General features: G+C 41.0%; 1 protein-coding gene across 1 annotated transcript; it reads left to right on the top strand.

Annotated features, from left to right (window-relative positions):
- The first annotated feature begins 2,802 nt into the window (after positions 1 to 2,802).
- Positions 2,803 to 7,714, top strand: drd1a (dopamine receptor D1a). The gene is made up of 2 exons (XM_026357205.1): positions 2,803 to 3,075; positions 4,115 to 7,714. The coding sequence occupies exon 2, from the start codon at positions 4,473 to 4,475 to the stop codon at positions 5,589 to 5,591; it is 1,119 nt and encodes a 372-aa protein (XP_026212990.1). The 5' UTR covers positions 2,803 to 3,075; positions 4,115 to 4,472; the 3' UTR covers positions 5,592 to 7,714.
- Positions 7,715 to 14,287: the final 6,573 nt, after the last annotated feature.

The raw sequence follows: 14,287 nt of genomic DNA, 5'->3' as shown, positions 1-14,287 counted from the left end.
AAGATTCTTGATGGACTTAATGCAAACCTGAACAGACTGGAACGTCCTCAGGTTAGTCAGCAAAAATATTTGTGATTTCTGGGTCGATACTGATTTCGGACTGTTGTAGTCAGTGCTGCATCAGTAGCAGGTATCCTCCATCTAAATCACCTCTCTGCTTCTGTTCTAGGAACACAACCTGAACACAAATCCACTGTGTTTAATGGAGAAGAGGACATCAGCCAGTTCATCCCCGTTTCAACAGTACATTAACTTCATCAAGAAACTCAACAGCTCCAGAAAACAATGAAGACTCTAGCCTGGATCCTGACTTGTGTAGGCCAGCTTCGACTAATAATGATTGGATTTATTTTTAAATGACAGATATGCACAACGAATGTATTTGTTAAAGATGTGATGTATTCTTACACTGTTTTAAATTTAGGGCTAAAACAAACTGTCAGTGATGTATTTAACATTAATATTTATGCATATTTATTGAATGTATTTATTTATTTATTTATTTATTTGTATTGGACTACCTGTATGGTGTGAAAAAATATTCACAATGTGAACAATACTTTTTTATTTTAGAAATATTGTGCTGCTGTTGTGAAATAAATTAACTACTTTCATTTGCTATTTCAGAGTATTTGTAAATCAGATTTAAGATTAACCTCTACTATGTTTGATGAGCCAATGTTACAGTACTGGTGGCCAAAAGGAAAAGAGCACAACAAGTAACAGTCTATATAGTAAATAAGGTTTAAAGATCATAATGTCTAAATGTACACATCTTATGCAAGCTACATAGAAATAAAGAACTAAAGCAGCATTTTCAAATTCTGAAGCCAGTGTCGGTAGGAAATAAACTGTAATGCCATAGTGGGTTCAGAGAAGAAAGAGGAAGTGTTGGTTAAGAGGACACAATTAGAAAAGGCTCAAAGTCCCCCACCTCCTGTTTGAGCCACAAGTGTGAGGCAGACTGTGAAAGTATAAACTACTTTGACAAGTGACTTTACAGGCAAGAGAAAACTAAAACAGGCAGACGGAGTGAGTGAGCTAAAGTAAATCTGTGTCCATTTTATTTATCCTACTCGTTAGGTGAACAGGGGGACTTTAAGCGTGCTTGCCAGTGAAGATTTTCAAACTTAACAAAGAGGATTCAGAAACATATTTTTTTTAAGCAATGGCACACAGTCCAGTAAATCTCCTGTCAAGTGCACAGTCTCGCTCTGTATCTGTTTTACTGCTACTCTAATCTCACACTTTCCCGCCAATCAACCTTCAGGCAATGACACAGTCAATATAATTCACTCTGTTCACTCTTGGCCTTAATAACACAAGAAACCCCTCTGATTATCCTGCTATATAATGTGTGAATATGATCCATAGTGATGCACTAATCATCCCAATGGAGATTTTCCCACAGTCAGCACATAACTACACATATGAAGTTACATACGATGGAGCAGTACGAACGACTACGTATGCACGGCTGTTTACTGCGCACACGAACATGCAGCAGGGAAGCACAACAAAAGCGCTGAGGTTTTCTAACATGTCTGTTCCTAAAACAATGTTTTACTGTCTGACTCAAGGCACATATGTGAAAAACTGTCTAAAAGGTGACTCACTCAAAAAAAAAAAGTAGGTTTCAGAAGTCTGACAATCATCACGTTGGTAAACCTTAGTCTGTACTGTACACGGCAGGACAAGAGTTAGAGGAGCAGCAGCTGCACCTTTGAACACAGAGAAGCAGCAACTCAGAGGGCAGGTGGAGAGAGATGTGGACCCAAAATGTACTGCGGCTTGTCTGCATAGTCTCACCTCTGACCTCTGAACTTTGGACACCATGTGTCTGCCGGGTCTTTGATGTCCCACAAGAATGGCAGCATTTAGAAGTTGTGTCCCCGAAGAACACCGGGGAAAAGTGAAAGACTCAACGTTAAAGAATAGCGCACACGTGGAATGAGAAAACATCAGATACATCATCAAACTTCATCAAGTATGATATAATAGTAATAGTTTCAGATTCATTTTCAAGTGTCAAATGCCAACTCGTCTGTTTCTTTCTTTCAAAACAAGGATCAACATGAAAAAGTCGATGTACAACTTAAATACTAAAATTGTAAAAAACAAACAAACAAACAAAAATCAGGAGTGTTATAATATACTAACAAAATAGTCCCGATCATTACATTGATGATGGGAAATATGTCATTGAACTTTTTCAGATTAGTCAAGGGTGAGAGAACAGAGATAGTAAAAAAAGCGATGATGACTCCAGCTGAAGATGACATTGTTCTGTACATGAAACTTTGCAGGGGTGGATGAAGAAAGTGAGTTTCTGATTTACCCTCTTTTATCATTCATTAAATCTCTATTTCATTCATTAAAATCCCCTCCAGAATAAGAAAGCTTACCCTGCTGCTTGAAGCCACCACACACAGGTAGTTGTCCTCTCTCTCCATTAGGTGGCCTCAGTAACCCACTGCCCTGCATGTTGGATTGGCCCTCGTCCTCGTTCTGTTTTATAACCTGCATCTTCCTTTAATAAAACTAGACCACGGTGCAGATTTAACTGGGTCAAACAAAAAACGCGGCTGAAAAACACGTGGATTAAATCAACACTATGATATTTTTAACCACTAATCTCACCGTAAGATGACACACTCGTACCAAGTTCGGGGTTACCTGCTGTTTTATAATGTGCGCTCTGGGCAGTGTGGAAGGATTGGTCGCCAAAGGGCCACAGTCACATGCTTTCATCCCTGATTCAGTTTCTTTTGAATGGGACAGCGTCAGAGCATCGGCGGCAGCTGCCGGAGCGCACAGACTCTGGCATTTGGCCACATACGCGCGCTGAGGCTGCAGGAGGACGCAGCACAGAGCAGCGATGGCAGAGTGACATTTGAATCATGTCGTGTCCATTATTTATTTGTGAACAACTGTGAGCGACGTGGAACCAGCTGAGCATATCGGATTGGCCTTATTCTATCATACATGGGGAGTGACTGTGCGCTGGGTGGATTTAAGGCAGAGAAGTTCTTATGGAGGCTATAGGACATTTATTTTGAAACAGCTGACCGCTAGGTGAGTATGATGAGATGAAACCAGGCAAATGGCATTTGAGATGTATAGACTACTGATCGTAGGGAGGTGTGGCTTTAGATTAGAGTCCTACCTTAATATTTACAGTGCGCTCATGCGAAAAATCCTGCTCTGATAGTTACAGACAATCATTTATATACTTGTATAAACAAGAACATAAACAAGATAACAAAGTTGAGCTGTGGGATTTAAAACTTTTTTTTCATTACATCTATTAATAAAGTTATATGCATTGCAAATTAAGCATAAAGATACAAATACAGTGGTAAGAAAACGTATGTGAACCTTTTGGAATTTCCTGGTTTTCTGCATAAAATGTGATCTGATCTTCATCTAAGCCAAGAGTATTAACAAATATAATAATATAATATAATATAATATAATATAATATAGAATAATTAATAACACAAAACAATAAATAACAAAAATAAATAAATCCAGATATTTTAAGGCTTTATTGATGTTTATTAAGGACCTCATAGTGATAGTAGAAAAAGTATGTGAAAACTTTAGCATTAATAACCCCCCCCCCCCCCCCCCCCCCCACCACCACCCACCACCACCCAGGCCTGGTCACTGACTTGGCCACTCCAAAATGGTGGGCTTTGTTTCGTTCTGTTGTGTGTTTTGGGTCATTGTCCTGTAGCATCACCCAACTCCTACAGAGTTTCAGCAGACATAGAGACTTTCTCACATTATGCTGAAGAATGTTTTGATACACTTGGGAATCAATCTTTCCCTCAATCACTGCAAGCTGGCCCGAATCATGATGTTTCCTCCACCATACTTTACAGTGGGGACAATGATTTTATGATGATCACTAGCACTAAGAGGTTTTTGTGGTTGTTCACATTATTTGAAACACATTACATATGTTAATATTCTTGACTTAGATGAAGATGAGATCCCATTTTATGACAAATAAATGCAGAAAACCACGAAATTATGCAAACCAAAGGGTTTGCATACCTTTTCCTCCTACTGTACTCGATGTTATATAATTGATTCCTTTAATCCACAGGACTGCTGATGACTTAAGTAAGCAGACAGCGGATTTATAAAGTTACTGTGTTTTGGGACCTACAAACAGGGAAGACACTAGCGCTCCAGACATTACGCCATTACACCAAGACCTTCTCTGAGTCTTAAGTTACCACTACCTCTTCATCACAGCAGCTCTGATGATGTCAAATCTAATTTACAAAGTCAGAAGGCAAATCTGTCTTAGACAGAATTTGCATCGAACATTTCATCCTTCATCACATACTGGAAGATATAATGATGGAGCCTCATAGATTCTAATCTTGTGGATAAGACGTAGCAGGACTCCTCGTCACCATGACTTAAACAGACATTCTCCAGCCCACGTATGTTCAGGGATGGATCTCATGAACTTCACAACTGTCAAAGACAGCGGGTTTTTGGATGAGGCACCATCAAGCCGTGTCCTAACTGGCTGTTTCCTCTCACTACTTATCCTCACCACCTTGCTGGGAAACACTCTAGTTTGTGCAGCTGTCACCAAATTCCGACATCTGCGCTCTAAAGTGACCAATTTTTTTGTAATATCACTGGCTGTGTCAGACCTTTTGGTCGCGATCTTGGTGATGCCATGGAAGGCAGTGTCTGAGATCGCTGGGTTCTGGCCATTTGGCTCCTTCTGTGACACCTGGGTGGCTTTTGACATTATGTGCTCCACAGCATCTATTTTGAACCTTTGTGTAATAAGCTTGGACCGCTACTGGGCCATCTCAAGCCCCTTTCGCTATGAGAGGAAGATGACACCCAGAATGGCTTTTGTAATGATCAGCGTGGCCTGGACACTGTCTGTCCTCATTTCCTTTATCCCTGTGCAACTGAACTGGCACAAGGCCCAAACTAAACCTTACACACCTCTAACTGGGTCCCCCAGGTCTTCAGGTTTAAATGCTACATCATATAGCATCCCAGAGAACTGTGATTCAAGCCTAAACAGGACCTACGCCATCTCAACATCACTCATAAGCTTTTACATCCCTGTGGCCATCATGGTGGCCACCTACACCCAAATATACCGCATCGCCCACAGACAGATCCGGAGGATTTCTGCCCTGGAGCGAGCGGCTGAAATTGCCAAAAACAGACATGACAGCATGAGCGGAGGGTCCAGCATCGCAGAGTCCGAGAGCTCTTTCAAAATGACGTTCAAGCGGGAGACCAAGGTGCTAAAGACTCTGTCTGTGATCATGGGGGTGTTTGTGTGCTGCTGGCTCCCATTCTTCATCCTGAACTGCATGGTGCCCTTCTGTGAGCAGTCGAGCAAAAGAGAAGCCTTCCCCTGCATCAGCCCCACCACGTTTGACGTGTTTGTGTGGTTCGGCTGGGCTAATTCCTCCCTAAACCCCATCATCTATGCCTTCGATGCAGATTTCCGCAAGGCCTTCTCCATCCTGCTGGGCTGCCACAAACCGTATCCAGGAGGCCACAACATAGAGACGGTCAGTCTAAACAAGAAATGAGTCACAAATCTCTCACAGCCCTGACTCATCCTTAATGCTGAGAGTCCAAGTGTTCCTGTTTAGACCGGTCTGATGGACTTCAAATAAGGATGCTGTTTTCTCCTTTAACTGTTAGTCCAACTGAGGGATGCAGTGACCGTATGTGTACCCGTGCATTGGACGAGTGGCACGCCTGTGTGCAGACAGAGCTTGCAATGTTCACCATGTTCAGTTGGAAGAAGCTCCTGTAAGAGGACGGGGGATTTTGGGGATTTAGACTTTCCCCTGTTGTGCCAGGGATCTGGGAGTGCAGCCGTGTTGACACGCCCCTGGGATAGATAATCCCATGACTGGGCAGCACACACCCTAATACTGTCAGACACTGCTCTCTTCAATACTATCACACACGTACACAAACACAAATACTGTCAAAACATACTGCTCTGAATAGAGTAACGCTGGCACCCAGCATGCACAATGCGCACATACATACTGTAACTCATTAGGAATCCTAAGACAAATCATCAAACCAAATCATGAGATGAACATGTACGTAGAGTCCATCCACAGTGTTAATATTAAAATTTGGACACTTACTTACTTTTAGAAGGTACACAGACCTGATAGATGCGGCTTTCAAGACAACATGCTCTGTCTCATTTAAACCTCGAATCATTATAACCTTAAACCAAATTGACTCAACAGAACGCCTCATAAATTATTTGTTTAATTACTTAAAAGTGTTTAATGGATGAGTGTCTTGCATTATTTTGCGTGTCATTTATTTTTCATAAACAGCCAAAGCCCTCTCTTAGGAACAAGGCAAAGACTCCGACTGACTCTCCTGGTTTCGCAGTTGAAACAGAATGGACTGAATTATCTTTGAGTAAATCAGAAATAATGCTTACTTGACTAGACTTATAACAACTTGGACCATATTTTATAGGTTTGGCTATCGTTTGTGTCAGTTATGATAACGTTGTATTGATCAAAGTAGCTGCTGACATCTACAAGCAGTGAAATCACCGCAGTGAAATCCGACAGGATGGGAAACGAGATCGGACAAGTTGTAAACCAGGTCACAGTTTAGCCAGATTATTAAGGCTACTTTATTTGCAGGCAAAAGTGAGCACACACAAAATGTCACTGATAATCCTTCTTAGCACAAAACACATTCAAACACTAACCTAAACTACAGTATGTTGTAGACTAAACAGTAATTTGAAGCCACTCTGCCTCAACTGAGTAACAACATAATGTTTCTGTAATGCAGCTGTATTATCTAATCCAAAATGCTTCCTCACATCAGGGACTGTTTTTTCCAAATTTTACATGATGGAAAAGAACAAGCATATCCTTGTTTACTGAGGGCAATAAGTCATGCAATGGACTGAATGGACAATGCAATGTTTCACTTTCACACAAGCTGTTTTTCTGCAAATGAATAAATACAGGTATTATATTTTTTCCCATGTTTGGATGGCAGTTCAAATTTACCTTAAATAGTAGCAGCTGTAGTTCCAGCTGCTGATGTACATAACGCCAACGTTGAATTAAGACATCAGTCTTAAACTGGGTGTTTACAGTTGTTAGTATGTGTAATTATTTTTGCAGATATAGTTTTGTAAAATCTAACTATTAGTGATGTTACCCAAAATCCACCTAGTGACTAACTAGAAATACACATAACTAATGAAATCAGCATGAAATCACATCATCAGAAATTAGAGGTGAGTACATGTTTTTATCTTTGGTCAGAGCCAGAGTAGCTGCTTCCCACTACCTCCAGCCTTCATGTTGACATCCATCTCCTGGAAGCTTCACATTCAACAAAGTGATATGAAGTTTCCAATCATCACTGATAGAAATTATGGCCAAATCCATAAAACTAAGAAGGAATGAGAACGGTATGCATTTCCATCATCATCAGCATTTACCTCTAAATTGGTTTGCTGTTTTTGTTGTTGTTTGTTTTTTTTATTTATTTCAGGTATCAGGTGAGCATTAATGAAACACAAAAGTTGTAGGTGTACTTGGCTCAAATCAATGCCTGTATTGCAGCTGTTGTAGAGATTTGACCACTGCATATGTGTTATGTTACACAGATAACAGGAAAATCTATCCGAAGAAACAGTTGTCTCCCACCTCAGAGCAAAGCTTAATAAAAGTCTTGTGTCTATTTTTTTAAAAAAATCAATTGTATTGTCTTTTTCTGTGTGTGTGTGCGTGTGTTCGTGTGATGTTCAGCTTTGACCTCCACACAGCAAACTTCCCGAAGCACATTTCACACCAGAGTCTAAAGGGTAAAACCCAACAAGACCAGCTGTGTCTCCCATCTAAAAATTCCCTCTTGTATAACTCTAGTGTTCATGCGTCCGTTCAGCCCGGTGATATATTGCCATCATTAGCAAAGTAAAAAGCCCTAATCAAGTAAAGCAACCACTGTGACAACTCTTAATGCCCACTGTTGGCTTTGTTTCCTTCATTGATTGCACTCACCTTTAAGTGAGTGACCGAACTCTTGAAACAGCCTACAGCACAAATGTTGTGTTATAACAGACATTTAAATTTTAATTTTGCATGTTAAAGCTGCACTTGTCCCAAAAACACAATCAGGGTGCTTGAACGTGGAATGAGAATATGAAGATAACTTTGACCTGCCAAGGGCCCAGGGGAACCAGGTCCAAAGCACCAACCCTGAGGTTTGCAGACGACTGCCCCTACCAACTGAGCCACGGTCGCCCCTTGCTGTGGAGATCTCCCCTTCTATAAGTTTCGATTGAGGCGATTGCTCTTCTCTAACCAGTCAGAGAAAGACAAACGCTGCGCTTTACATTCTGACCCTAAAGGGATTTTTGAACATTTAGGGGAAGTCACGGGTTTTGACCATGCATGTGTGGTTTTGGCCTAGTGTCAGTATTTGGCGCCCTGCACGAAATCACAGAAACTGTGGAGTTTCATGTTACAGTTTGCTGCTTCCCAAAGGTTTCAATGTGTTAGTAAAGTGAGAACGGATAAAAAGGACGTGACTGATTTTAGTTAAATATTCTCTCCCACAATCTTCTGCTTCTTAAATGACAAATTAAATCAAAGTTGAATTTGGAATGGTGTGTGTGTGTGTGTGTGTGTGTGTGTGTGTGTGTGTGTGTTTTTATAAATATGTTTGTTGATATATCTGGAAATGAAAATTATTTGATAACTTATAGTTTAAAACAATATCATTTTTTAGTCAGATAAACACTAAAGTGATAACAATCATAAATAACTCCTATTAACATCACATCTCAAAAGATTTAGAGGGTAATTAATAAGAGTAATGAATCATAAACATGAAATGCTGCAAATACCCTGTTGAGAAGTCTTTTTACCTCCTGCACCAAGACACAAAAATAGAGTTGTCCTTTACAGGCTGCCTTCTCCGGCTCCTGGACTGTCCTTGCCCCTGTGAAACCTCCTCAAGCGTACCATGGGAAGAGAACAGCAATTAATTTGACTGACATCATTCAGAGTGATGTTTGAGGTGGCGATAAGACAGGGTGTGTGTGTGTGTGTGTGTGTGTGCTTGAATGTGTGTATCTGTGCGTGATGCAGCGCTGCTATCACCTGCTCCTTGGCCCAATCCAGAGTCCCTGCAATGTCAGTCGCACTCTGTAAACACTGAAAATTTCTTTCCTTCCGCCGTCCTCTTTTTTTTCTCAACCAGTGGAGCTTGCGAGATTCTCAAAGCGATACTGTCCTTTTCGATTGGCACGTCCGAGAAGTGATGTTAGATGTGGCAACTTCAGATGATGATAATGACTGGCCCTGGGGAAATGATTTACTGAGACAGGGAGAGAGAAAGAAAGGGGCAAGGAGATAGACAGAGTCTTATGTAAGTATCAAGCAATGGTAGCTTAAAAAAAGAGATAAAGGATCATCTGTAAATATAACATAAACTCATAAAGTCACCGCTGTCATGTCTATCTGCGGTCACAGACTGTTTGCTCATGGGCAGCCACACCTGGCTATGTGAAAATGGATTGTTAATGATTTCCTATCTGGCAGAAACATTGGGAAGTAAAAGCATTTAGAGTTTGTAATCATCTGTAATGCTATGTTAAATATGCATTCTTCACCACTGGCTGAGCTTTCATAATTACACTACAGCCTTATGCATTTGTAATAGCTCATGACACCAAGGCAGCATAATTGAGAGTGACCAAAGTGCATCAACACAGTTCCATGCTGACAGATGTGAACGTACTTTGCTGTCACAGTGTTTGTCCATGTCTGGGCTCCTCTGTGAGGTACACAGGTGCTCTATATTAATTTCCGACAGGCTGACAGAGAAGATCAGCAGCATCAAGAACACACATCAGACCACTACTGTAAGGCACAAACATTTAGTCATTTCAGGGTTGAAGATACGTTTCTGCTTTAAACAGCTGAATAAATTCTAGACCACATATCTAATCTACACTGTTTCATTCAGAGCTTTAAAAATAGATACATGGGCCTCTGCAAGGGTTTGCCCTCCACAGTTTTTGACCTTTAGTGTTTGTCCTCTTCATTCCTCTTTCTCATTCAGGCTTGTTCTCCGTTTCTTTTTCTTATCACACCCCTCCACCCTCACTGTGTGCTATTTGGGCTGCGGGCCACTAGCAGTGCCGTGTTGCCATTCGTCACTCCAACTGGCTCCAGTGGAGAGGACAGGCCCTCTGACCCTACCACTGGGAAAGGAGCAAGGGAACGTGGGGAGAGGGAGAATCACAGAGGGCTCTTCGGAAAAAAACGAGGAGCAGAGAAAAAGGATTATTACAGGGGACAGCGGCGACTAGCAAATACACTTAATTGCTTTCTCGTCAGGTTTCTCGTCAGGTTAACTAAATTTAGTTTAGCGGGGAGTGGATCTGACATTTTATCATTATACTGTGCAGTTATATTTGTGTGTAATCCTGCAACTTGCAGATTTAAAAATGACATATAACGAGTACATTGGTGAGCTTAAGAGGGGCTGATATGCTTCTTACCTTTCACTGTATTTAAGCTGAACTGTGCTAACCATCTAGGTTAATATTTAAAGCTACATTATGTAACATAAACTAGCGGTAGCATGAGACTCAAAATGAATCCACTCTGCTCCGTCCAGCCCTCCCTCTCTCTGCTCCGCTCTCCGTTGTGCTCTTCTACCATCTGTTATGTTCTGCACAGCCCCTTCAGGTATTAGTCATTATCAAATCACAATTACTAAGACGTTTAAGAATCAAGTGGATCTAGTTGAAAATCATTCTAATTGACAAAATGACTATGTAGGGAATAACACTGTTCTCTAAAAGATACTCTTTCAATCACCTTTTGAGTTGTATATGGATGCATCTGCATTTATTATGCTGCTTCACTCATTTAATTGGGTTCTCCTTTAATTTGCCCCCATCTATAAGTGGCAGGAAGTGAGAATGAGTGGAAATAATGATAGTGGTAAATACGGAGGCAGAGTAAAAGCAGCAGGCATGCATTCTGTTCAGTAAACATCCTCATTAATCCATTTATCTAACCACAACTTTCACATCTCACTACACTTTATCTCTCAGTACACCACTGCTCATTGATCTGTAAACTTATTATGTAACGTACGTAGGGGTTTGTTCTTCTCCCAACCCTCAGTTTACTTTTATTGGTGGTAAAAACATCTGAACTACATATTGGAAAACATAATTTATAATGTCTTACTGAAGATGGGAAAAAAAATTGAGATGAGTCGACCTGTGTCTTTGCTAAATTTGGCCCAAATCCTCCAGAGAAATAAAGACAGATTTGATGTACAGGTCACATAATTGTTTGACACCACTGAGGCTTGTAAAATGTCAGTAGATACAGATGAAATTATTCAATGAATAATAATCTGTCCACATGATAAATATTGATTTGTCCACTCTGCAGCTCAGCTTGAGAGATGTGCTGTATGACAGAGATGGCTCTGAGTGGAGACCCTGCGATTAATGATGTGAATGGGACTGCTAGTGCTCGTAGGATGCCCCATAGGTGAACTGTGACGATGCTAATGCTAACCAGCCATGCTTGTGGGGGAGAGCAGATGTGCCTTATCTCTTTAAGAACACAACATCAGCAGCAGGAACTGACACAGACAGAGGAGCAGAGTGAATAACGGCAACTCTGCAGAGAAACTGAGACAGCTGTCCTGTCCACCTGGGACGAAGATAGCTGATAAACAGCTGGTAAACACTGCTGAGAGGACAGTATTTAATAAAACACTCAGGAAATTGTGAGACATAGTTCAAGCTCAGAATTACTTTCAATGCCCCTTTAAAGGCCTCTCAGTCAGTCAACAACAACACTGACGTGAGGCTCCTTTGCTCAAAGCTGTCTGGGAAACACAATGCACTGTTACAGAGAATACTTACATATGCAGTAATTTGTCATGACAATGTTTTGCATTATTTGCAGTTTCAGTTCGCAGATAGACACAGACACGGCGGTGATTCATGCCGTTTACCGAAGATGTGCCGTATATAACTTCCTTCACGAGCTGACGTGTAGTGTTCATATAATTTATGATTTATGGTAAAAGAATCTTGTAACTGCAGTAAATATGAAATACAGTAAAATAGTGATGTATGTGTCAGGGATAGAAGACTAGAAGAGGCAGGGAGAATAAACCCTAACTAAAACCCTTTCTGGCAAGTCCTGGGAGAATATAAAAGCCAGGCATATTTTCTAGGCTTTGCGCCGTGCATCTGAAAAGGGGATTAACAGAGCGGGAGGATAGTATAGAAGACCACTCAGCAGCAGACATCCCACTCGAGTGATGGCACAGTGACAAGCTGAACAAACATCCCCAGCGGAGAGACAGAGCAAGAGCAGGGAGGAGCAGAGAGGAGAAGAGTGGAGGGAGATAAGAAAGACTGTGTGAGAGTTTAGGAGGACAGTTTGAGCACAGATGTGACGAGGTGAATAGTAAGAAAGTAGCTTTAAATCAGACCTCTCTATTATTAAACGAAGAAACACTGAATTTTTACTAGTGTTAATGACTACAGTCCTACTGCGGCCTTTTCCAACAATGTCATGTTTTGAAATGAGACATATTGTAGATGGGGATCATATGATTTTCTTTCTTTTGCTTCAACTAGAGAATCATTCGAGCTAATCACTAAAATTTGAATGCAAGTAATAGCGATGCTTGTTGTGAGTCATTTTTTACCGTTCAACTGAGGTTGAAAATACAGATTTTGATACTGTTTTGGGAATAAATGTCCAGTAAAAAGGTTAAAAAGGACGTGATAAAACTAGTTGAGTAGATTTAGTCAATAGGTGCTGTTTGTAAGTCTGTCTTTTATTCAAACTCCACGCAGCAGTGGAGTGTTGCTTGTCTGTCATGCATGAAATTATGAAATGCAGCATTTGTCCTTTTCAGTGTGCTGACCAAAAGGGTCTGATTCTTTTTAAATTATAAAGGTAGAGGACAGTCTTATCTGTCTTTTAGAGCAGACAGTTCTGGTAAATTGGTGATAAACATAATTAGAAAGCTAAAGTTCTAGGATGTGTCCTTTTATTATTTTTAACAATCAAGTCATTTGACTTTTCAACTGGAGGACGAAACAAAGAATGTATTTGATGCGATGAATGAGTCATTACAGGAATAATGTTGAGCAGCCGTAAAGTCACGACCTAAGAGGAGAGTCAGGACAACAACTGCGCATTTGTGCTTGTTTTTCGATCCATAGGAGGGAAGCAGACAGCAGACACAATTTGGTCTATTTTAGGAAAGGACTTGTCAAATAAGAGCACAGCAGGAGCTTCTTTTACCCTCTGGAAAGTTCAGATGGGACTGTACGAGCAATAACAGATGCAAACGTGCTCAGGCACACACACAGACACACACACACACACACACAACAGAGAGACACAGCTGGGAGGCTGTGGGAATAAGGAATCTGGATCCTTCATTTGACCGAAGTCAGAGAACCGAAAAACACTTCACTTCTGTTGCTTCCACTTGACTGAGCATTCAACTCCAACCAGCTGAAAAAAAATCAGGCGATTCTCCTCCTTACCTTCAGTGATATTATTAAGAGAGAAATGGCCGACTGCTTCTCTGGAGCTCTGCAGTTAAAACATATGGAGTAACCGACAACAAGAACAGCACGCAAAGAGTGTAGTTTGTTCTGTACAACTTCATACAGCAGCTACATGACGGGAGATAAATGTGAAAATGATATAAATTTGCAAGCTAACCAAATGCTGCTATAAACCATGTAACCTGCTTTAGGGTTTACTGTGCATGTTACTGTATAATATGACTCCCACAGGAAAAAAAAAAAAAAAAACTTTCCTGCTGCTCTTCCCCACAGACGTCCAAGATTGAGGTCAGCTGCAGAGCAGCCCCCCTGCAGCTGGTAGGGGTTCAGCGTGTTGCTTAAGGACACCACAGAAGGGTGCATGTAGGTGGCTTGAATTCAGGTGTCTCTTCTCTCGAATCACCCTGTATCCACGTACAAGCCATGATTCTGCATGACTTTGTTAAAGTTTGCATCAGCACTTATACAGATCGTTAGGTTTGCATCACCACGACATGAACGCACGTTGCCACAGCAAACACGCTGCAGACTTGGAGAAATCACATATCTGTAGAGAATCCCAGATAGCCGAAGTGGAACCAGGACCTCCGGGTTGTGTTTCCGGTCAGACAGACATGTCTGTAATAACAGCAGGACAGGGAA

The sequence above is a fragment of the Anabas testudineus genome, chromosome 10, assembly GCF_900324465.2.
Source record: "Anabas testudineus chromosome 10, fAnaTes1.2, whole genome shotgun sequence".
Taxonomy (NCBI): Eukaryota; Metazoa; Chordata; class Actinopteri; order Anabantiformes; family Anabantidae; genus Anabas; species Anabas testudineus.
This window is presented reverse-complemented; position numbering and strand designations above follow the sequence as displayed.

Excerpts from the sequence above, each read along its gene's own strand:
- drd1a (XM_026357205.1), top strand. The coding sequence starts at position 4,473 with ATGGATCTCATGAACTTCACAACTGTCAAAGACAGCGGGTTTTTGGAT.